The following is a 25,402-nucleotide window of genomic DNA, read 5'->3' on the forward strand; positions in this document are numbered from 1 at the left end:
GTATTTTTAATAGAGATGGGGTTTCACAATGTTGGCCAGGCTGGTTTCAAACTCCTGACCTCAGGTGATCTGCCTGCCTCAGTCTCCCAAAATGCTGGGATTACAGGCATGAGCCACCACGCCCAGCCTAGGAATTATCTTAAACTAGAACATTATGACAAATTAGCCTATTATTTGACATCTGTAAATTATTTTATATTTTTCAAATGAACAGTGATTAAAGTATCAGAATGATAAACTTTTGTACATATCAAATCTCCTAAGAGTAGGAAGGGAAAATATTAGTTTATTAACAACACTTTACTAATTCACTTACCGCATCATTTTCCTTTTCATAAAAATAGATATATCTGTTCAGAATTTCTATAAAAAGCTGCACTTGTAGAGAGGGGTCCATGCACTGATTTGCTATTTTTAGAGCTTTTTTTAGGCACTCCATTACCCTCTTGCCTCCATGAAGCTAAAATAAAAGGGCAGGGGGACAGTGAAGAGATTAATGAAACATCTCGTTTTCATACAAAGAAACACAACACTACCGTGCTCTTTCGTGTTTTAAAGGGACATAACAAATTTAAATCCTTTTCATTCTCCTTCTTCTTGTTTTGAAGTATACAGCTGTATTTTTTTAAAAACAGGTAGTAGTTTGAACTTGCTATGTTATAATATCCTCAAAGCAGAGGCTTCACTACAGGATGAGATTCTCTTTTTTAACAAAACAAAGCAATTTTGTTTGTCAGATTTCCAAGCACCCCAAATGTTTCACCTCCAGAACACAAGGCCATGACAACTGATCCCTGTTATGGATCCTGTCTGCTATCATGCAGTCAGGAATGACCTTACCTCCTCCCCATTTTTGTCCGTGTTTCTGCCAGACCAGAAGAGATGTGCACAGGTGCTCACAGCTCGGCCCTGATCAGGTTTCTTTAGAAGTTTGGATGCAGCAAGGGCACACTGAGTCCTCAGAGGTTCGTGATTCTCTTCACTGAAGCACTTCATCCTTTCAAAAGTGCCAATGATCAAGGTGATGGCAGCTAGCTGTGCTTTGGAATCGCTGATTTCATCTTCATACAGAGAAAATGCCTAGTGAACATAAAGCAGAAAGGACTTTCAAGGACCAACCATCCTCTAGTTGAGCATTTTCCAAAGTACTTGTCACCAAACCTCCATCCTGTGAGACTTCTGCAGCCTTCATATCAGAACATGCTGCACCCTCTCTTGAGAGCCACAGGACACAACTGAGATGGTAAAAACGCTAAAAAGTTGCAATAAAGAAACTTCTTTCAACTTTGTTTAACTCAGGGTTCCCAAACTGGATTTTGGGAATTGAGTGCATTTCCCGAATTTTATGTTCCATGAAACACTTTTACCATGACCCACTTGGAAATCTTAGATTTCATCAGCAAATGATCAACACCAGTCAATTACAACAATAATATTAACAGGTTCCATGATGGTGGGAAGGTGGTAGTTACACATTCAGTAAAAGAAGAGTAAATTCATGTGCATTACCACCATGCCTGCAAACAAGCAACTGAACCCAGCAGAGCTGACATGACAACGCAGAAAGAACAGATCATCACCTGGGACATGAATTCATATGCGACTGTTTCATGATTTTCAAAACCAATTTCCCCAGCAGCTAGTGCTCCTTGAAGAAAAAGTCTTAAGGGCAATTCTGCCAGCTCTGCTTTGATCAAAGCACTGATAGTCTGGTGGGCAAATGAAAAAATCTTCTGGCATTTCTTTTCCCATTTGTCATCCTAAAACAAGAAAAAACATTTTAAGTTACCTTAAATTCAAAATTAACTTGTTCCAGGATATCCATTTTAATAGAACAAAATAGTGAACGCGGTAAGTTGTGTGCACAGTTTTCCTGTCATTTTCCTTCTCTGTTTCAGTTATAGGGCAAACAAGTAAATCAAGCAGGATGTCTTCTCAAAACATCATTTGAGGTTAAATTGCCTTTGCAATGTTAATGTATTTGGTATTTGTTTTTTCTTTTTGAGACAGAGTTTTGCTCTTGTTGCCCAGGCTGGAGTGCAGTGGTGCAATCTTGGCTCACTGCAACCTCCGTCTCCTGGATTCAAGTGATTCTCCTGCCTCAGCCTCCCGAGTAGCTGGGATTACAGGTGCCCACCACCACACCCAGCTAATTTTGTACTTTTAGTAGGGGCGGGGTTTCACCAAGTTGGCCAGGCTGGTAACTCCTGACCTCAAGTGATCTGCCCGCCTCAGCCTCCCAAAGTGCTGGGATCACAGGCGTGAGCCACTGCACCCAACCTGTTTTTTCTTTCCTTTTTTTTTTTTTCAAAAGCTCTGTTACCCAGCTGGAGTGCAGTGGTGTGATCACAGCTCATTGCAGCCTTGAACTCCTGGGTTCAAGTGATGCTCCCACCTCAGACTCCCGAATAGCTAGGACTACAGGCTTGCATCACCACACCTGGCTAATTTTTTTTTTTTTTTTTTTTTTTTTGTAGAGACAGGGTCTCATTCTGTTGCCCAGGCTGATCTTGAACTACTGGCCCCGAGCAAACCTCCCGCCTCAGCCTCCCAAAGTGTTGGGATTACAGGCATGAGCCATCACACCTGGCTGATAATTGTTTTTTCTGATTTGTAAGTTACATTCCCAAATTGGAGAAAATTAGAAAAATACACAAAATCATACACACATCATCCCTAAATCTACCACCCAGGGATAATCACTGGTAACATTCGGATGCTAAATGTCTTCCTTTCTTTTTTTCTATGTAACTGTAATGTAACTGGCATTTTTGTGTGTGGTTTTTTCTCTTTGGTGCGATCTCGGCTCACTGCCACCTCTGCCTCTTGGGTTCAAACCATTCTTCTGCCTCAGCCTCCTGAGTAGCTGGGATTACAAGCGCGCCACCACACCCTGCTATTTTTTGTATTTTTAGTAGAGAAGGGGTTTCACCTTATCGGCCAGGCTAGTCTTGAACTGCTGACCTCAAGTGATCCACCCATCTCAGCCTCCCAAAGTGCTAGGATTACTGGCGTGAGCCACTGCATCTAGCCCTTATTTTCTTGAGAGTTAAAATCGATTCACACTTCAAGTAATTTGTATCTAATTTTTCTTTTCTTTTTTTGTTTTTTTTTGAGAAGTAGTTTCCCTCTTGTTGCCCAGGCTGGAGTGCAATGGCATGATCTCAGCTCGCCACAACCTCCGCCTCCCAGGTTCAAGTGATTCTCCTGCCTCAGCCTACCGAATAGCTGGGATTACAGGCATGCGCCACCACACCCAGCTAATTTTGTATTTTTAGTAGAGACAGGGTTTCTCCATATTGGTCAGGCTGGTCTCAAACTCCTGACCTCAGGTGATCCGCCTGCCTCAGCCTCCCAAAGTGCTAGGATTACAGGCGTGAGCCACTGCGCCCAGCTCTAATTTTTCTTTCACTTATTTTGTCCTAACAATTTTCCCGATACTAATTCGAAATCATTTTAATGACTAGAAAATATTATGGAGACTGGCTATGGCATAATTTATTTAACTATTCCCTTTTAGACATAATCTCTAATATTACAATGAATGTTCTATATACACTAAGCTTTATTGAGACCCTAATTATTCCCTTAGTATAAATTCTTGGAATTCCACTTGGAAGTAAAATTATTGAATATTTTAACACCCTACTTGCATACTGCCAACTTCCTAGAAGTATTATAGTAATTCACACTGCCAACATTAGATGAGAATGAATTTTCATCACACCATCGCCATTGCTGAACCTTATTTTTCATTTCTCTTTGCCAATTTGATTTCTTAAAAGGTTCGCTGTTGTAATTACAAGCGAGGTTAAATATTTTATCATGATTGACTATCCAAATTTCTTCTTGTTAAAGCAATCAGTTCTTTTCATTTTTAAAAGATGGCGACAGGCTGGGCATGGTGGCTCATGCCTGTAATCCCAACACTTAGGGAGGCCAAGGAGGCAGGAGGATCGCTTGAGCCCAAGAGTTTCAGACCAGCCTAGGCAACATGATGAGACTCTGTCTCTACAAAAAATAAAAAATTAGCCAGTGTGGTGGCACATGCTTGCAGTCCCAGCTACTCAGGAGGCTGAAATGGAAGGATCGCTTGAGCCTAAGAGTTCGAAGCTGCAGTGAGCCGTAATCATACCACTGTATCCCAGTCTGGGCGACAAAGACCTTGACTCAAAAAAAAAAAAAGTGACAGTGGCAGTCATAGACCTTGACTTACTGCATGACAACACAGTAAGAAATGCTAGTAGCTCCCTCTCCCTCTCCCTCTCCCCCTCCCCCTCCCCTCTCCCCTCTCCCCTCTTTCCACGGTCTCCCTCTGATGCCGAGCCGAAGCTGGACGGTACTGCTGCCATCTCAGCTCACTGCAACCTCCCTGCCTGATTCTCCTGCCTCAGCCTGCCGAGTGCCTGGGATTGCAGGCGCGCGCCGCCCCGCCTGACTGGTTTTCGTATTTTTTTGGTGGAGAAGGGGTTTCGCTGTGTTGGCTGGGCTGGTCTCCAGCTCCTAACCGCGACTGATCTGCCAGCCTCGGCCTCCCGAGGTGCCGGGATTGCAGACAGAGTCTGGTTAACTCAGTGCTCAATGGTGCCCAGGCTGGAGTGCAGTGGCGTGATCTCGGCCTGCTACAACCACCTCCCAGCCACCTGCCTTGGCCTCCCAAAGTGCCGAGATTGCAGCCTCTGCCCGGCTGCCGCCCCGTCTGGGAAGTGAGGAGCGTCTCCGCCTGGCCGCCCATCGTCCGGGATGTGAGGAGCCCCTCTGCTTGGCTGCCCAGTCTGGAAAGTGAGGAGCGTCTCTGCCCCGCCGCCATCCCATCTAGGAAACAAAGAGCGCCTCTTCCCGGCCGCCATCACATCTGGGAAGTGAGGAGCCTCTCTGCCCGGCCGCCCATCGTCTGAGATGTGGGGAGCACCTCTGCCCTGCCGCCCAGTCCGGGATGTGAGGAGTGTCTCTGCCCGGCCGCCCCGTCTGAGAAGTGAGGAGCCCCTCCGCCCGGCAGCCGCCCCGCCCGAGAAGTGAGGAGCCCCTCCGCCCAGCAGCCACCCCGTCTGGGAAGTGAGGAGCGTCTCCGCCCGGCAGCCACCTCGTCCCGGAGGGAGGTGGGGGGGTCAGCCCCCCACCCGGCCAGCCACCCCGTCCGGGAGGGAGGTGGAGGGATCAGCCCCCCGCCCGGCCAGCCACCCTGTCCGGGAGGTGAGGGGCGCCTCTGCCCGGCCACCCCTACTGGGAAGTGAGGAGCCCCTCTGCCCGGCCAGCCGCTCCGTCCGGGAGGGAGGTGGGGGGGTCAGCCCCCCGCCAGGCCAGCCAACCCGTCCAGGAGGGAGGTGGGGGGGGTCAGTCCCCCGCCCGGCCAGCCGCCCCGTCCGGGAGGGAGGTGGGGGGGTTAGCCCACCGCCCAGCCTGCCGCCCTGTCCGGGAGGGAGGTGGGGGTTCGGCCCCCCGCCTGGCCGGCCACCCGGTCCGAGAGGTGAGGGGCGCCTCTGCCCGGCCGCCCCTACTGGGAAGTGAGGAGCCCCTCTGCCCGGCCAGCCGCTCTGTCCGGGAGGGAGGTGGGGGGGTCAGCCCCCCGCCCAGCCAGCCACCCCGTCCGGAAGGGAGGTGGGGGGGTCAACCCCCCGCCCGGCCAGCCACCCCGTCCGGGAGGGAGGTGGGGGGGTCAGTCCCCCGCCTGGCCAGCCGCCCCGTCCGGGAGGTGAGGGGCACCTCTGCCCGGCCGCCCCTACTGGGAAGTGAGGAGCCCCCCCGCCCGGCCAGCCGCCCCGTCCGGGAGGGAGGTGGGGGGGACAGCCCCCCGCCCGGCCAGCCGCCCCGTCCGGGAGGTGAGGGGCACCTCTGCCCGGCCGCACCTACTGGGAAGTGAGGAGCCCCTCAGCCCGGCCAGCCGCCCCGTCCGGGAGGGAGGTGGGGGGGTCAGCCCACCGCCCAGCCTGACGCCCTGTCCGGGAGGGAGGTGGGGGGTCAGCCCCCCGCCTGGCCAGCCGCCCTGTCCGGGAGGGAGGTGGGGGGGTCAGCCCACCGCCCAGCCTGCCGCCCTGTCCGGGAGGGAGGTGGGGGTTCGGCCCCCCGCCTGGCCAGCCGCCCCATCCGGGAGGTGAGGGGCGCCTCTGCCCGGCCGCCCCTACTGGGAAGTGAGGAGCCCCTCTGCCCGGCCAGCCGCCCCGACCAGGAGGGAGGTGGGGGGGGTCAGCCCCCTGCCCGGCCAGCCACCCCATCCGGGAGGTAAGGGGCACCTCTGCCCGGCCGCCCCTACTGGGAAGTGAGGAGCCCCTCTGCCCGGCCACCACCCCGGCTTGGAGGTGTACCCAACAGCTCATTGAGAACGGGTCATGATGACAATGGCGGTTTTGTGGAATGGAAAGGGGGGGAAGGTGGGGAAAAGATTGAGAAATCGGATGGTTGCCGTGTCTGTGTAGAAAGAGGTAGACATGGGAGACTTTTCATTTTGTTCTGTACTAAGAAAAAATTCTTCTGCCTTGGGATCCTGTTGATCTGTGACCCTACCCCCAACCCTGTGCTCTCTGAAACATGTGCTGTATCCACTCAGGGTTGAATGGATTAAGGGCGGTGCAAGATGTGCTTTGTTAAACAGATGCTTGAAGGCAGCATGCTCGTTAAGAGCCATCACCACTCCCTAATCTCAAGTACCCAGGGACACAAACACTGCGGAAGGCCGCAGGGTCCTCTGCCTAGGAAAACCAGAGAACTTTGTTCACTTGCTTATCTGCTGACCTTCCCTCCACTATTGTCCTGTAACCCTACCAAATCCCCCTCTGCGAGAAACACCCAAGAATGATCAATAAAAAAAAAAAAATAAATAAATAAATAAATAAATAAATAAATAAATAAATGCTAGTAAATAAGTAAAGGCTAGTTACTTTTATTTATTTGCTCTAAATCGTTTTGATCCCCAGAATTTTTTTATCTTATAACTGAAAGTTTGTATTCTTTGGCAACTACTGTTCTAGTCTTTGCTTACACAAGTTCAACCATTTTTTAGTGACTGGGTCTCCCTCTGTCACCCAGGCTGGAGCGCAAAAGCACAATCATAACTCACTGCAGCCTCCAACTCCTGGGCTCAAGCTGTCCTCCTGCCCTAGCCTCTTTTTTTTGAGACAGAGTCTCACTTTGTCACCCAGGCTGGAGTGCAGTGGCGCGATCTCAGCTTACTGCAACCTCTGCCTCCCGGGTTCAAGTGATTCTCCTGCCTCAGCTTCCCGAGTAGCTGGGATTACAGGCATGTGCCCTCATACCTGGCTAATTTTTGTATTTTTAGTAGAGACAGGGTTTCACCATGTTGGCCAGGCTGGTCTCAAACTCCTGATCCCAGATGATCCGCCCACCTTGGCCTCCCAAAGTGCTAGGATGACAGGTGTGAGCCACCACACCCAGCCCTGCCCTAGCCTCTTGAGTAGGTAGGACTATAGGCATGTACCACCACGCCTGGCTAATTTTTTAATTTTTTTTGAGACGGAGTTTCACTCTTGTTGCCCAGGCTGAAGCACAATGGCGCGATCTCGGCTCACCACAACCTCTGCATCCTGGGTTCAGGTGATTCTCCTGCCTCAGCCTCCCGAGTAGCTGGGACTACAGGCATGCGCCACCACGCCCAGCTAATTTTGTATTTTCAGTAGAGACGGGGTTTCTCCATGTTGGTCAGGCTGTTCTCAAACTCCCAACCTCAGGTGAACCGCCTGCTTCGGCCTCCCAAAGTGCTGGGATTACAGGCGTGAGCCACCACACCTGGCCTTTATATTTTTTAATAGAGATTGGGTCTTGCTATATTACCCAGGCTGGATGAATTCAACTTAAAAAACAATTCTACATATAAATGAAGTCATATAGTATTTGCCTTTCTGTGTTTGGCTTATTTCACTTAGAACAATGTCCTCCAGATTAATCCCTGTTGTCATAAATGGCAAGATTTTCTTCATTTCTATAGCTGAGTATTATTCTACTATGTAGAGAATATGTGTGTACATACATATATATACACACATATATACGTATATACACACACATATATACACAACACAATTTCTTTACTCATCTATTGATGGACACTAAGGTTGTTTCCATATCTCAGCCATTGTGAATAATGCTGCAATAAACATGGGAGTGCAGATATCTCTTTGAGATACTGATTTCCTTTCCTTTGAATGCATAACTAGATGTGGGACTGCAGGGTCACATGGTAGTTCTAGTTTCAGTTTTTTGAGGAACCTCCATACTGTTTTCCATAATGGCTATACTAATTTATATTCCCACCAATAATAAACAGGGTTCCCATTTCTCTACATCCTTGCCAACACTTGATTTTCTGTTTTTTTGATAACAGTTATTCTGACAGATGTGAGGTGACATCTCATAGTGGTTTTGATTTACATTTTCCTGATAAATGATGTTGAACATCTGTTCATATACCAGTTGGCCACCTGTATGTCTTCTTTGGAAAAATGTCTATTCAGATCCTTTGCTCATTTTTAAATCAAGTTATTCATTTGCTTGCTATTGAGTTGCATTCCATATATATTTTAGATATTGACCACTTTTCAGATGTATAGTTTGCAAATATTCTCCCCCATTCCACTGCCTGTCTCTTCACTCTGCTGATTGTTTCCTTTGTTGTACAGAAGCTTTTTAGTTTATTAAACTTATTTTTGCTTATTTTTTGCTTATTTTAAACTTATTTTTGCTTATTTTAAGCTTATTTTAAACTTATTTTTTGCTTATTTTAAACTTATTTTTTGCTTATTTTTAAACTTATTTTTGCTTTGGTTGCATAGGTTTTTGGTTTCATATCCAAAAAATCATTGACCGATGACAAGGAGGTTTTTCCCTATGTTTTCTTCTAGGAGCTTTATGGTTTCAGGTCTTTAATCCATTTTGAGTTCATTATTATATATGGCATAAGATGAGAGTCCAAATGCATTCTTTTGCATGTGGATATCCAACTTTCCCAATACTATTTATTGAAGATACCATTCTTTTCCCCTTTGTGTATTCTTGGTGTCCTTATCAAAGATTAGTTTATTGCATATGTGTGGGTTTATTTCTACTCTCTATTCTGTTCCATTGGTCTATGTGTCTGTTTTTATGCCAGTACCATATTACCATACTGCTTTAATTACTATGGCTTTGTAATGTAGGCTGGTTGCTATTTTTATTGTTATATTCACAAATTCCTATCCATAAACGCTGGTAAAGAGTGAATGATAAGCTGGCCTAATAAAAATTGGCCAAAAGCTGCTGTTTCATGCTGGTAGGTCTACTGCATACATCTTTTTTCTCTATTACGAGAAAATCAAGTCCATACTGAGGCCAGATGCAGTGGTTCACACCTACAATCCTAGCACTTTGAGAGGCTGAGGCAGCAGGATCACTTGAGGCCACAAGTTCGAGACCAACTGGTCAACATGGCAAGACCCTGTCTCTACTAAAAATACAAAAATTAGCTGGGCATGATGGTGCACACCTGTAATCCCAGCTACTTAGGAGGCTGACACACAAGAATCGCTTGAACCCAGGAGTTGGAGGTTGCAGTGAGCTAAGACTGCGCCACTGTACTCCAGCCTGGGCGACAGAATGAGACCCTATCTCAAAATAAACAAACAAACAAAATTAAGTTACTGAGGTTGTTCCTTAACATTAACCTGAATGTCCAACTTTCAGGTACGTGAGCTTGAGGTATTTTCTTCAAAACTACACTGTGAAGACTCAAGCCATGGTTCCATTTTGAGGAAGAAAAAAGCTCATAAAAAGTTGCCCACAACTCATATTATTCAATGATATGCCTTTAGAGAGAAACGACTGCAATGCTAGGCCCTCTCCTTAGGTTTTAAAGCTAACCTGAATTAGAACTTAGGAAAGAGTTTCAGCATAAATTCACACTGCTTTAATCTTGCATTTCTAAGTGCTTTTTACATGATCCCTCAGTATGTGATCCACCAACATCACCGTTAGGAACACTTAGCACAGGATAAGTAACAAATAGAGAGTTGGCGAAAATGGGATTTTATTATACCACTGTCTGTTTTTGTACGTTTGAAATTTTTTATAATATAAAACAAACACACACACACTCAGAGTGATGAAAGAGGAAAAAAAGTACCTAAATACTTAAAAGTAAACTCACCACTTTAGAATTCTCTTTATATCGAAAAGCCAGCTGGTAAGCTGCAAATACCAAAGGTGGCAGTGTGAAGCGAATCCGCTGATTTCCACCAGCTCCAAAATGTTTTCGTGCTGTGTTCAAAATCTGACCCAAAAGCATTAAAGAAAAAAAAATTTCCAAACTCTGATTAATCATTTGTGAAATAAATGTGGGCTCTAATCATCATTGCTAACATTTTGTGAATATATACAATGTACCATACTTTATGGTAGGCAATTTACATATTTCTTATCTCCTCAAGTTGTCACAACAACCCAGAGACAGATACTATTCCATTTCACAAATGGGGAAGCCTGAGTTTCAGAGAGGTTGTATAACCTGCCCAAGGTAGCGAGTTAGAAGCAAAGATATATTTAAATATATTTTCATACACACATGTGCAAAGTATGCTGCGCTGATAAAGAATGTAGGCTCTGGCCAGGTGTGGTGACTCACGTCTGTAATCCCAGCACTTTGGGAGGCCGAAGGTGGACAGATCAGTTGAGGTCAGGAGTTCGAGACCAGCCTGGCCAACATAGGGAAACCCTGTATCTACTAAAAATACAAAAATTAGCTGGGCGTGGTGGCGCACACCTGTAATCTCAGCTACTGAGGAGGCTGAGGCAGGAGAATTGCTTGAACCCAGGAGATGGAGGTTGCAGTAAGCTGGGATCATGCCACTGCACTCCAGCCTGGGTGACAGAGCAAGATTCCATCTCAAGAAAAAAAAAAAGAAAAAAGAAAAGAGAAAAAAGAAGGCTGTGAAGATACTCAGAGACTCACATTTAAAAGCAGATGCTAATACTTATTACGTGTGTGGCCTTGGGCAAATTATTTACCTTCTCTTAGCCACAAGTTTCTATAAACTCCTAGGGTTGTTGGGAAGATCAAGTGACACATGTGAAGGCTTACCACTACTTAGCACAAGGCATACGCTCAGTAATATTAACTATTACTATGATACACAACAACTATATGCATATTACTGGTACATCATACCTCCTCATTCAAAAAAATTTTAAGACCATTTAAGTCAAGGAAAATGCTAACATACTTTAAAAGAGCTACTTGTGAAATATTCCATGAATTCTGTGTTTTTCTTGGATTTTTCTTTCTGAAATGGCACAACATATAGCCAATTCAGAAAAATTACAAGAAAAACACAGAGTTTATAAAATATTTTTAGTATATGTGACACAATGGCATTCAGGTTTTGTGAAATTCCTGATATGGTAGATGAATAAGAGAATGCATTTCCCCTAGGGGCAGTCAGAGCTAATGACCCTATCATTAAAGATCTCCATACATGGGAATAACCAATCAGCCACATGCAGAAGGCATAATTTTTTTTGAGACGGAGTTTCACTCTTGTTGCCCAGGCTGGAGTGCAATGGCGTGATATCCACTCACTGCAACCTCCACCTCCCAGGTTCAAGTGATTCTCCTGCCTCAGTCTCCTGAGCAGCTAGGATTACAGGCGCCCACCACCACGCCCAGCTAATTTTTTGCATTTTTAGTAGAGATGGAGTTTCACCATGTTGGCCATGCTGGTCCTGAACTCCTGACTTCAGGTGATCCATCCACCTCAGCCTCTCAAAGTGCCAGGATTATAGATGCGAGCCACCATGCCCCGCCGGAAGGAATAGTTTCTAACTACTATATTTGATAGGCAATAGAAAATGAAAACACACAGATACAAACAATCTCACACAGAAACATAAGGCAATCAGTTAAAATACTTAGACAGTCACTCTGTACAGATCACATAGCTCACAGAGCACAATACCACAGTCCTGGAATGTTTGTCACTAAACCAAGACAAAGACCATCACACTATCAACAGAAGTCAGCCTCTTATTTCACACTGATTATGAAGTACAGGAGTGTCAACTACAATGAAGAAAGTCAACAGAAAGGGATGAGACAGTCAGGACATCCTCAAGCAAATGTCTTTTTCATCATAGCAGCCTAATAGCCTTATGCATCCAAGAATGGTTAAACTACTTTGCCCAAACAATAATTAAGCAGCCAACTGTGCTAACCCTTCACTAAAATAAACTATCTATCTAGTATCGGTCACTGATAACCCTACTCAGGCAACATGTTTTATCCATTTCACAATGATTCCCTGTGGACTAATAATAAAGAGAGAACCTCATGTGATTGTTCTTTATCAGAAAAAAAAAAGTTAAGAAAAAGGCAAAATGAATTTTTAAATCTTTCATCAAAAAACAAAAACTCACATTTTCAATATGACAAATATAATTTATACTTGCAAATTTGGAAAAGTAAAATTAAATATAAGAATTGTATTTCTTATAAAGTTTATTATAAGCAATACATAGTTCAGAAAAAATGAACATGGAATAATTACGGGCACTCAAGCAAAAGAAGACAGACTTTTTTGTAATTCTCACATAGTCTTCAAAAGAAATCAGAGCAACTGAATTGTTACTCACATGCTCCAGAAGTTTACAAACAATTATGTGTTTATATATAAAGTAAAAGCCCATGGATGCCATGAATCTTTTTTTTTTTTTCAGATGGAGTCTCGCTCTGTTGCCCAGGCTGGAGTGCAGTGGCACAATCTCGGCTCACTGCAACCTCCGCCTCCCAGGTTCAAGTGAATCTTTAATTCAGTTGCAATTCCTTCAAAATCATCTAAGACCAGAAAGTGAATTAAACCATTTTAAGCACTTCAACATGTGATTTCACTAGGAGCTGATACAGGGATATACTAAGGGTAAACTCATACCAAGTACTGCTGGTCAGGGTCCTCAGAGCGCAGCAGATGAATGAAGCGGCCCACAAGGCTCTGCTCATCAGCAAAATCTTCTGGATCAGGGTCTTCTACAGGTTGATCTGGCTGATCTTGAATCAAGGTGGATACCAAATTCATTATGGAATCCACCTGTAACATGCAAGGCACAAGAAACCCACTGACGTGAAACCATTGGCATACAAAGCCATTATCAAAAGTGTTTCCAGTTATAAAATTACAATACAGTATCAACAAGATATTCCTTTTTTTGGTGAGAAAGTCGATACACATGTATGTCATACACACATATACAGACAAAAGTCTGGAAAGATATGCACCAAATGTTAATTAACAGTGGTTATTTTCTATCTGGTGGAATTATAAATGTTTTATAATTCTTTATACATCTCCAATTTTTAATTTATATAATGAAAAAGTTACTTGTAAATTTTATTTAGTATTGAATTACCCTCCCCTCCCATCTCAGGTATCTAGGTCCAAAGTCTAAAATTGTAACACTGTTTCCCTAAAATAGCACGTAGGTATTCTCTTACCTGGTCTTGAGAGACAATTTCTGTGTTATAATCCAGAACATTACTAAGCACATAACAACTCATGCTCTTTCTGGACTCGTAGTCAAAGTACTCAAAGAGTGGGTGAAAATGTTTTAATTTCAAGACTGTTAAAATATTGTTGTAAGTGTCAACTGGTATTTTCAAAAGTCTGGTGAGTTCCTTTGAAACTGCACTACTGGTAGCAATACTACAAAAAGAAAAACAGAAGTCTTAATGAATAAAATTAACTTTCTATATACACAAATAGCACTTGTTCCATAAGAATTTGAAATTTTTCATTACACATTAAAGGAAATGGGTCAAGTGAATCATACCACCACAGAAGACTATAACAACCTCCTTTCAAGAGGATAAAAATGCTTATCTAAACACAAATATATATTCATTTATTATTTTTCTGTTGATACAAAACTAGATACAGTTTCCAATTCATGAACAGATGGTATAGCTGGAGCTAAGATGACTGTCTAGAATTCGATGACATTTCTAAGGGAAGTATTTTAAGTGGTAGTTTGGTTCCCAGGGGCCAGCCAACAAGTATTGTATATTCATGATGAAAATAAGTAGGAAAAAAACTCCATGCAAAACCAGCAATTCGACACAACAGAAAAATACATAAACTATTTCTTCTGCATCAGATGTTGGTGATTAAGGAAAAGCAGGCTGACTGACTTTTAGGTAGTCGTTAGTAAAATCATTCTGTAGATATTGAGGCATATTGGGGCATTTATTACAACCTCTTTAGAGGTTGTTATTTCTAATTATTTTGTCTATTTTTACTTTAAAATTCACTTGGGGAGAATGACACAGATACATCATTTAGTTTTTTTAATTTAAATTTTTTTTATTTTTAATTTTATTTTTTATTAGAGATGGGGTCTCGCTATGTTGCCCAGGCTGTTCTCAAACTCATGGACTCAAGTGATTCTCCCAATTCAGCCTCCTGAATAGCTGGGATTACAGGTGCAAGCCACCACACCTGGTACATCATTTAATTTTCTCTCACACTTATCATTCCACATCTGGACTTGTTTTCAGTTTGCACACACACAAAACCAAAAATGACCAAAAGAACAAGGGTAACACAAAGGGAGGAAAAAAAGGAGAAATTTTCTTGATGCAGGTAAACCACTGGAAGGGAGATAGAAAGGAAGAAGATTACATGAGGTAAAATTCTGAAGAATATGTTGGCGGGAGGCAGGCCTGGCTTGACCCAAGTCCAGAGCAGTGGGGAACAGGGCAGGAAGGGAACTGCTGGGGATGGTAACAGGATCAGAGCTGCCCATAGTGGCCACTAGAGGACGCCATAAGTCTAGGACAGAACAGCTGAGGAGGCTTCAAGTTGGAAATAGTACTGTTGATATTTCCTTTAAGGTATCAAAACCAAAGCTCAAAATAGAAAAGATATTTAAACCAATTTAATTCTGCACCTTAAATATACATAGCCCCTCATTTTTCACCATGTGCTGATTCATAGGAAAACACCACTTATGGAAATAAATACTGCCTGACAAAGTTTCCTTACCAGTTTAAGAACAAACTCATTCACATGCAAGCTTGTCCAACCCAAAGCCCACAGGCCGCATGCAGCCCAGGATGGCTTTGAATGCGGCCCAACACAAATTCGTAAACTTTCTTAAAACATTATGAGTTTTTTTGGGATTTTTTTTTTAAGCTCATCAGCTATTGTTAGTGTATTTTATGTGTGGCCCAAGAAAATGCTTCTTCCAGTGCAGCCCAGGGAAGCCAAAAGATTGGATGCCCCTGACACACAGAAAGGGATCCAAATTGGAGACACTGGTCCCTGAAGACTGCCTATGGTCCATAGGTACCACAATTTCATTAATATAAAAACAACAAGTAGTTGGTCACTACTTTCTGCCCCTAGTAGTGCTAAGCATGACAATCTTAATGCATGATTAAAACAAGACAAATGCCAGCAGTTCAAAAAACAATTGAGAAAGAAAAGCAAATCTAGGACAAAAATATCTTTGAGGATTTTTACAAAAATGTAACTGACTTACTGTTCAAGGTTGAGCTTATTGAATATCTCCACTGTTGTTTCTAGAACTTTATCAACATAGTCCACACGATCAGGGTAACATTTCATGGCAAGATTAATCAGAGAGACTTGTAAAGATACAACATCCTCTGAAGGCATGTCTTGTCTAGACTGGAATGTTTAGAAAACCACATAATTTATTTTAAACAATTGTAAAAGGAAGGCAGAGAAGTTTCAAAGTTTTGAGAACTTAGGAGAAATGCTACACAAACCTGTATCACTGTAGCCACCTGCTGTGAAAATATATCAAAAAGTTTAATATCCGCTGGGATTCCAGGTCCATCTTCACGGTGAGCAAATAAAGCTAATCTAAAAAAAAAAAAAAAAAAAACACCCCTTTATTTTAAAAGATACAGGGTTTGGGTAGTGAGATCATGGATGACATCTTATTCTTTATTGCTTTTCTATATTTTGTATGAGCCCAAAAGGTTTTTGGTTTTTTTGTTTTGTTTTGTTTTGAGACAGAGTCTCACTCTGTCGCCCAGGCTGGAGTGCAGTCACGCACTCTCCACTCAATGAAACCTCCACCTGCTGGGCTCAGGCTATCCTCCTTCCACCTCAGCCTCCTGAGTAGCTGGGGCTAACAGCATGTGCCACCATACCCAGCTAATTTTTGTGTTTTCTGTAGTGATGGGGTTTCACCATGTTGCCCAGGGTGGTACTGACCTGGACTCAAGCAAGCCTCCCTCCTTGGCCTCCCAAAGTGCTGGGAATACAGATGTGAGCCACTGCACCCGGCCTCCTCAATTCATTTTTAACTAAACAGTTTTGCCAATGAAACCTTTTTCATCAGCATTCTTATTTCACACCATATTAAGTAGATTTTCAACCAGATAATTCTCTCAAACTCTTTGAAGCATAATTAAGTAGATATGGACAGAAATGCATTAAAGTGACAAATGTATTCAACAACCATGATTTAAATAAATAACCTTTAAAAAATAAAAGTACATAGACTATTTTAAGATACTGCATTTTTACTAAAGCTTGAAATACAACTAAGTCTAAAATTCACAAAATTAACTTTTATTTCCCACATCTTAAATTACTCAAAATAGTATGTTTCATTATCATTATCTGTTTGTCAGTCACAACTACATCCACATTTTGCTATGCCCAGAAGCATCACTACTGACAGAGATGTGTAAGTGACATTACAGGCAACTCAGGAAAATCCAGTTACTAGCTTCCTTTAAGAGTGGGCCCAATAAGTATGGAATTTTTGCTGCCCAGGATTGAGCTGATAATTTGAAAAAATTTGTTATCTAAATTCTCAGACTTTAAAACCAATAACTTAGTTTTTTAAAAAACATACAAAAGGTATCTGCAGAAATAAATCTTCTCTTAGGTTTCTGGTTTCATGACAATGCTTACAAGTGTAGGACAGACATCATATACTACTACATAACATGGCTGCAAAAAAGTCACCCATTGGCCAAGCGCAGTGGCTCATGTCTGTAATCCCAGCACTTTGGGAAGCTGAGGCAGGCGGATCATTTGAGCTCAGGAGTTTGAGACTAGCCTAGCCAACCTGGCAAAACCCTGTCTCTACTAAAAATACAAAAATTAGCTGGGCTTGTTGGTGCATGTCTGTAATCCCAGCTACTCCGGAGGCTGAGACACTAGAATCACTTGAACCTAGGAGTCGGAGGTTGCAGTGAGCCGAGACAGCGTCACTGCACTCTAGCTTGGGTGACAAGAGTGAGGATCTGTCTCAAAAAAAAAAAAAAAACCAAAAAAAAACTAAGAAAATAAAAAAGTGGACGTACTAAACATATTTGATACTTAAAATTTTTTCTTTAAGAAAATGTGATGATAGAGTGATTACTTGAACATTTTCAATCATCAGTATCTTACGGCTACTCTAAATCAAATGAGTTCCCACTGCAAGATACTTACATCATGGTAAAAAACAAATTTTGTTCTTCAATATGATCTTTGGATTTGTATGATTTAAAAAATAAGTCTGTACAACATCTTTAAATGTCAATTAAGCACACAGAATAAAGATATTCATTATCTTCATGTCTCCTGCACATTTAAGTTAAGCCTCTTTCATGTCTAACCTAGACAAGTACCTAGTACTCATACTCACAAAGCTAAATTATTTATAGTATAATTAAATTAAGATCATTGGTATGATAAAGATGTAATAGAAACAAATAATTCAAAAAAATGTTTAAAATTCATTATTCCCAAGTCAGAGCATTTATCCGCCAGTGTTGGAAGGTCTTACCTATCAATTAAAGCAATGATTATGTTCTTCACATTTACATTCTGGTGTAACTCAGCACAGGCCCGAAGAAAAGGATTCAAAGTCTGGAGGTGAAATTCATCAGGGAAAACCTGAAAATCAAATGATCAATACAAATAAAAGTATTTCACGTAATATTCTGGACTCACATATGGTAAAGTTCACATTTGTGGGAAAAAAACACTGTATTCTTATACAACTAAATTCAAACACATTACTTTTGAACCTCTCTACTAAACATAAGCTCAGACAGAAATATTCCAATAAACAAAGTGCACCTACAATTAAACTAAAGCTACAGAGACCTAGAAAACTCAGATTACTCATTCCTACATTTTGGAGGAAAACAAACCACATCGATACAAAGACCAAGGCATAAGTTAGAAACAGAAAATTCCTATTTTTAAATTATTTTTAGAAGAAGCAAGATTACATGAAAAAAAAACACTAAAAAAATTTTTTTAAGTTTTTATAGAAACAGCATCTTGCTATGTTGCCCAGGCTGGTTTTGAACTCCTGGCCTCAAGAGATCCTCCCACCTTGAACTCCCAAACTGCTGAGATTACAGGTGTGAGTCACCACACCCCGCAAGGAAAACTCTTTATTCAGGAAAGCTTATTTCCTATTCCATCAAAATTTTTTCAAAACAATTAAATTTAATGAAAGATAAAATAGGTCGTTTAAAAAAAAAATGAAATGTTCCCAGCTACCTGAATAATACACTCCATGAGATATTCTTGAGCCAAAGCATCCCTACAGTTTACAACTTGCTCCAATATGCCAGTCAAAACAATCTAAAAGAGAAAAAACACACATAAGGGTTAAAATCTGTTTTCAAAATCTTAAGCTATTCCTCTAGTAATGCATTTGAACTACTAACTTGAAAATCGTATTTGAGATTTTTCTCACCAAGACTTCACTTCTAAACTTTAAAAGCTTTTTTCTTTTTGAGACAAGGTCTTGTTCGGTTGCCCAGGCTGGAGTGAAGTGGCACAATCTCCACTCAATGCAACATCCACCTCCTAGGCTCAAGTCATCCTCCCACCTCAAGCCTCCTGAGTGCTGGGACTACAGGTACGTTCCACCATGCCCAGCTAATTTTGGTAATTTTTGTAGAGATGGGGTCTCCCTATGTTGCCCAGGCCTGTCTCAAACTCCTGGACTCAAGTGATCCATCTGCCTTGGCCTCTCAAAAGTGAGCTTTTTTCTTCATGGCTTGTGCTTGTATATCCTCAGAAATCTTTGTCTAATCCTAGGTCATAAAGATTTCCTCTGTGTTTTCTTCTAACATTATTAGGTTCTATATTTAGGTCTCTGATTGATTTTTTGTGTTTTTTCTATATGGTATGAGTGATGGATCAAGGTTCAGGGTTTTTTGTTTGCATATAAACGTCCAATTGTTCCAGAATCACTTGCTGAAAAGGTTGCCTTTGTACTTTTATCAAAAATAACTGATCATAAATATCTGGGTCTATTATGGATTGTCTAGTCAGAGATCGGTAAACTGAGCTGCTGCTTGTTTTTACAAATAAAGTTTTACTAGAACACAGCCATGCCCATTCACTTCCATATTGCCTGTGGGTGCTTTTGCACCATATCTGCACTGTTATTAGTTGTAGACCAGGGTGTCCAATCTTTTGGCTTGAAGAAGAATTAGAATTGTCTTGGGCCATACATAAAATACACTAATAATAGCTGATGAGCTTTTAAAAAAAAAAAAAGAAAAAGCAAAAAATCTCATATTTTAAAGTTTACAAACTTATGTTGGGCCATATTCAAGGCTGTCCTGGGCTGCAGGTTGGACAAGCTTGTTGTACAGCACATGTCTTACAAAGCCAAAAACCATTTATTATCTGGTCCCTCACAGGTAAAGTTTGCCATTCCCTGTTTTATTCCCCTCCATTGATTTGTGTGTCTATCCTTTTCACCAATACCACACAGGATCTCACTGCAGCTTTAGAGTAAATCATTAATTCAGGTTGCTTGGGTCTTTCAACTTGTTCTTCCTTTTCAAATTTGTTGTAGCTGTTCCAGGTTCTTTGTTTCTTCATATGAACTTTAGAATCAGCTTCTTAATTTCTACAAAAGTCTGCTGGGATTTTGACTGAGATTACATTGGATCTATAAATCAATTCTTTTTAAATGCTATTTTGACAATATTAAGTCTTCCAATCCACAAACACTGCATATATATCTTTCCGCTTAAGTCTTCTTCAATAACAGCCATTTTAAGATGTTTTTCAATGTACTATTGTATAACAAAAATATTCTGATTTTAAAAATCAGATTTCAGTTTATCTCTGAACATAAGAAGAGGTAACAAAAATATATAAACCTGTTTGTAACGTTCCACATTTACACCTTCCAACTGACTGAGGCGCACCAAATTTGTTCCCACTAAAATTCTCAGTTCTTGTCTTTCTCGTTCTCTTTTTTCTCTATCTCGGCTATGCCCCTGATGCTGCATTCGCACCCAGAGCTTGTTCATTTCTGCAAAGTTGAGCAGTACAAAATCCATGGAATCACTGATGTCACCAGTTGTTTCTTCACTGCAAAGAAACAGAAAAGTCTTTACACAGTATTTACAGGACCAACTTACTACTATACTTCTCCTTTGTGTATTTCCTACTTATCTCTAGTACACCAATGCTTTATAAAAAATCACTTTCAACTTCATTGGCTTAGTGTTAAATTTCAAAGGGAACAGACTCTAGGGTAAAAAGTACCATGGAGAGGACAGTATAAATTTAAAGGGCAAATTACTTTCCCCAACTCCTCATCCTGGGCCAACTGGACTTGCTCTTATGGCAACTTCCTTAATTGAAAAAGGCTCTAAGGATGGGCATGGTGGCTCATGTCTGTAATCCAGTGCTTTGGGAGGCCAAGGCAGGAAGATCGCTTTAGGCCAGGAGTTTAAAACTGGCCTGGGCAACATAATGAGACCCCATCCCCACAAACCAAAAACAAAAACAAAAGGCTAAAAAATGTAACACTTATGGTGTACTGCTAACTACATCATTTTACTGTTGAATATTTTGTTTTTAATTGGAATGTAAGCTTTGTGAGGGAAGAGACCATGGATTTCCTGCTTTATTTTTCTACATCTCCTAGGATGGAGACCTCAGTACCTTTCAAAAATTGTTATTGATTGCCTAATTAAATGCTCAAAACGGACAGTCAAAACATAATAAAGCAAGTAACTTCATCAATTTCTCTACATTGTTCAATGTTTTATCTTTTCTGTACTGTTTTAAAAGAAATTGATGCAGATATATTAAAAAACATTAGAAATAAATGATATATTAAAAACCTTAGAAATAAATGAAAATATTAAAAAGAAAAAAACAAAATCTGTTGGGGCAAACTGAAAAAAGATTAAAAATTAAAAAAAGAAAGAAAATAAATGAATAAACTTTTTAAAAAAGGAATGAAGTTCTTTAATCTGGGGACCTGTCATTGAACAGCTCATCCCACTGAAGACCACAGTTGGCTGACCATCTGCCCCTGCTGTGGGATAAAAGTACAGTAGACTTTGATGCTAGAATACTGATAACACAAGAGACAGGAGTGTCTCTGAATGGCTTTTATTTTTCCTTCTCTGGAGTTAATAGCTAACTCGTAACAGATAATTCAAATCACTTATATTCCAAGGTAACTAGCAGTCTATAAATTATAAAAACTGATAGACACTAAAGGAACAATTATGAAATCCAGCTGGCTCACACTTTATTATTTCGTTACGAATTCAATTTCCAAATACAACTCTCTTAAAAAAGTTTTATTTTCAAAGAAGATTTAATGTAGTAGAAAAAATTACATTAAATGAAAAAAGCAGTTCCTAACAATCCAAAGATAAAATTTGCATAAGAGTACATTTTAGATCATACCACATATACTGAGGAGTTCTATATTACAAAGGAAATCTATATACAAATGCTACCTAAATGGCTGACTGGGTGGAAGAATTATTCATACTTTGTTTCTGTACATGTTTCCACACTTTTATACATTCTACAATGAAAGAAATATTGCAACAAAATCAAGAAAGAAAATCACTTACTCTGTTGGCTCTCCTTCATCAGGTAAGATATTTCGGGTACACTGAAGAAGGTAATTTCGAAGAAACAGACCCCTCAAGGGATGCTGCACACCACGGCACATTTCTACCAAATCTTTCAAAATATCCTTCCTGGACTGAGGAAATGACTTGACATATACAACTCCAACTGTGATCAAAAGGTAACTAGGAGAATTATGAAGAAATGCTGATTAGAAATAAAATATTCAAATCAAGAATTTATTTCCAAACACACTGAACAAAACATTAAATAAACAAGACAGGAACCATGTTGTTTTCTCCCGCATGACAAGGAAAATATCTCATTTAAAATATAACCACTGACTGACCTCTAAAAAAACTATACACACACACACACACACACACACACACACACACTGTATATATGCAACATAGATATTACCTTTAAACATATTAGGAAGAGAACAATTATATTAATTTTTCTAATAGTCAAGACATTAAACAAAATAGCAAGCATGTCCATTTTTTCTATTTCCAAAATTCCTCAAATATCTACATAAAACGTAAATCTAGTTACTCTAAAACAAGTAAGAGAATATCTACCAAAATGTTCATCTCAATTTGTTAAGAAATTACCCTTAAAACTTTTTCTTAAGCTGATAATCATAAAAGACGTAACATATAGTGGGAAATACAGACACAAAAGTTCTCTGATTTGTAATTACTTACAGCCTTGGGATAATGTTTCCAGCATACTGTACAAGTTCATAGAGATCTGCCACTTTCCTTCCTTTAGCAAACTCATCTGTCAGGTAGACCTCCAAGTAGTGCAGTTCATCAGAAATGGCCATATCTTTTAATTATGATTAAGGACTAAAAATAAAAATAAGCCAACCTAAACAAAACTTTGAAACTTGTTGGAGTCATTACTAACTACTGGGCAGTCATCTTAAGTTTTAGTCCTTTAAGAAAGTGTTCAAGGGAAGGAAGAATTTTAGCTGGACTTTTCTTACTTTAAAATAAGGGTTTTAAAGCATGTGTGGTGAAGCAAAGCAGTAAATACAATGGTTACCTGTCAGACTGCTAATGGGTTTTGAAATGGCAAATGATTAAATTCCTGTCCATTTGAGACTGCCGCATAACAAAATCTAAGTATTAAAGAACCAACTGTGTCATAGCCTAAATATCCTCATGAAGGGTCTGAAAATTGAGATGCACCGACAACACATTTAAAGATGTTTAAGCATAGGAAAGGAGTACTCTCAAAGTGTTTTTCTCACTTAGCACATCTGCATGGAGGAGTGCCATGTGACTCAGATAACGAAGAATAAGATAACTCCAGAAAAACTTCATAAAGAACAAACAAAATTGGCCTTATCAAGAAAAAGGTATGGTCCAAATGTTTAGTCTTCAACATTCAAAAGATACAAAGTTCATAGTAACTCTTTGGTGATAACATAGAAGTCCGGAGTTCACCAAGCATATTAGAAGCATGTTTTAGGGCATCCATAAGCTTGTTTTTGTCCTACAGAAATACCAAGAGAATAGATGAGAATGCTTAATTTAAATAAACATTTATCTTGGTTGTACAAATTCTTTACATCAAGGACTTGTTACATAGTTTTAAAAGAATACTGCACTTAAATGATTTTAACCACATTAAAAAAACAACTTAGATCGGTTCACCTTGCCGTCTCTACCGAAAAAGAAAAAGATACATGATTCTTAGTAAGACTTAACATAGCTAAGACTGCAAGCTTCTTGATAGAATGCTAATCTTTTCAATCTATAGAGACTAGGAAACTAGCTCCATTCATCACATTTTACCTGCAATCAAGAGAACTGGCATACTGATTCAGGTGAAGGAAGATACTATCCTGACATGGCTTTGTCATGGGTTAAAGACTCTTCAGAGCTGTCTGAAATGACTATCCATGTAAGTTTGCTTTCCTCTTGCATTCTTCAAGCCCTCACAATGCCCATATGTTCCACTTAACTCAGAAATGCAAGCAATTCCTTGAGATAGAGGAAACACTATCCATACACAGGAAGAGAAAGAAGCAAGCAATAGCAAACCCATCTTCTCCATTCCAAGACATTTATTTTTCATTCCCAATTTGTTAGGAATTAAACCAATAAAAGACACAAGAGCATATTACTATGCTTTAGAAAGCACAGTAAGACATTTTACAAAGGTAAAATAGCATCATCTTCATCACAGTAACTTATAGTTTAAAGTACTAACCAATTTGGCTCAATTCCTTACATTTTAATCCAGAGAATCAACAGTATCTACACAGATTATCTCTTACTTTATCTTTTAGAATATAAAAATATGTAAATAAGTGTTAAGTATAATTTTTAAGCTAGCTTCTACAATAAATATATCTATTCAGCAAAGAAATTAAAGTTTTCAAGATATTTAGAAAAAAGCTGAATAATTCAAATGCAAAGCATTTAAATCCATTCATTCAACAAATATTTACTGAGTACCTATTATATGTTAAGTATTCCTCAGGTCTGAGGTATAGAACCAAGGAGGCTAGTAATTCTGGTCAGACACTGGTGTGGTAATAATACAGTAATGTGTAAATAAAAGGAAGGGTCTCTTATTCTTATGAGCTTGTATTCTAGTAGGGAAGACAGACAATCCCAAACCATAAATATACATGTGAGTAAACAGGGCTCTTTGTTGAAATTGCTCCACAAAGTGCTTGAGGGAGATGAGACTGAAGATAGATGCTGGTACACGGTGAAGATTAGATTTACCAGAAACACCTGACTCTAGAAGACACTGCACATGCCTCCTTAGGAACACACGAACTGCACCTGTGCCTCCCACATCTCCATTCTTACCAGGCATCTCTTCATTTGGAATGACTGGACCTTCACAGCCTGTATGGCTTCATCCAAGAGCTTTTCCTGCTCATCCTGAGGGGACTGCTGTGTTGTAGGCTGAAAAATAAAAAATTCCATTGATGTCTCAAGCACATTCTTCTAGCAAGTACGTTATTTCTAGTTCTAGCCATAGTCCTTCTCCAACAATGTCCAGCTCTATACCTCAAACCCATTTACCAAATTTTTTTTTTTTGAGATGGAGTCTAGCTCTGTCGCCCAGGCTGGAGTGCAGTGGTGCCATCTCGGCTCACGGCAAGCTCCGCCTCCCGGGTTCAAGCCATTCTCCTGCCTCAGCCTCCTAAGTAGCTGGGACTACAAGCGCCCATCACCACGCCCAGCTAATTTTTTTTTGTATTTTTAGTAGAGACGGGGTTTCACCATGTTAGCCAGGATAGTCTCCATCTCCTGACCTCGTGATTCGCCTGCCTCGACCTCCCAAAGTGCTTGGATTATAGGCATGAGCCACCGCACCCGGCCCATTTACCAATTATTAACAGCTGCTGCACACAGAGTCATGCCTCATCGCTGAAGTTAACAGAATAAGACTGACAAAGGAGAATAGTAAGTGTACAAAGAACTGCCTCTCTCTCAGAAAGTAGGCTGGCCTCAAAGAAACTTGCAGTGGTAGTTCATGGCTGTGTTCTGCTAACACACTCTGAATCC

The 25,402-nt window shown here is 40.8% G+C and overlaps 1 protein-coding gene across 2 annotated transcripts in view; it reads right to left on the reverse strand.

Annotated features, from left to right (window-relative positions):
- Window positions 1-25,402, reverse strand: part of VPS35 (VPS35 retromer complex component) — a 31,661-nt gene that overhangs the window by 1,219 nt on the left and 5,040 nt on the right. For both annotated transcript variants that reach the window (XM_031003032.3, XM_063700177.1), the window contains exons 2-16: window positions 24,698-24,796; window positions 23,270-23,366; window positions 22,571-22,694; window positions 21,863-22,045; window positions 20,138-20,351; window positions 18,513-18,596; window positions 17,785-17,894; window positions 15,761-15,857; window positions 15,511-15,659; window positions 13,466-13,673; window positions 12,906-13,061; window positions 10,133-10,255; window positions 1,581-1,760; window positions 841-1,080; window positions 317-460 (exon numbers count right to left, since the gene is read on the reverse strand). In XM_031003032.3, the coding sequence (XP_030858892.1) occupies window positions 317-460; window positions 841-1,080; window positions 1,581-1,760; window positions 10,133-10,255; window positions 12,906-13,061; window positions 13,466-13,673; window positions 15,511-15,659; window positions 15,761-15,857; window positions 17,785-17,894; window positions 18,513-18,596; window positions 20,138-20,351; window positions 21,863-22,045; window positions 22,571-22,694; window positions 23,270-23,366; window positions 24,698-24,796 (2,208 nt within the window). The remainder of the gene's footprint in view (window positions 1-316; window positions 461-840; window positions 1,081-1,580; window positions 1,761-10,132; window positions 10,256-12,905; window positions 13,062-13,465; window positions 13,674-15,510; window positions 15,660-15,760; window positions 15,858-17,784; window positions 17,895-18,512; window positions 18,597-20,137; window positions 20,352-21,862; window positions 22,046-22,570; window positions 22,695-23,269; window positions 23,367-24,697; window positions 24,797-25,402) is intronic.

This window comes from Gorilla gorilla, chromosome 18, assembly GCF_029281585.2.
Source record: "Gorilla gorilla gorilla isolate KB3781 chromosome 18, NHGRI_mGorGor1-v2.1_pri, whole genome shotgun sequence".
Taxonomy (NCBI): Eukaryota; Metazoa; Chordata; class Mammalia; order Primates; family Hominidae; genus Gorilla; species Gorilla gorilla.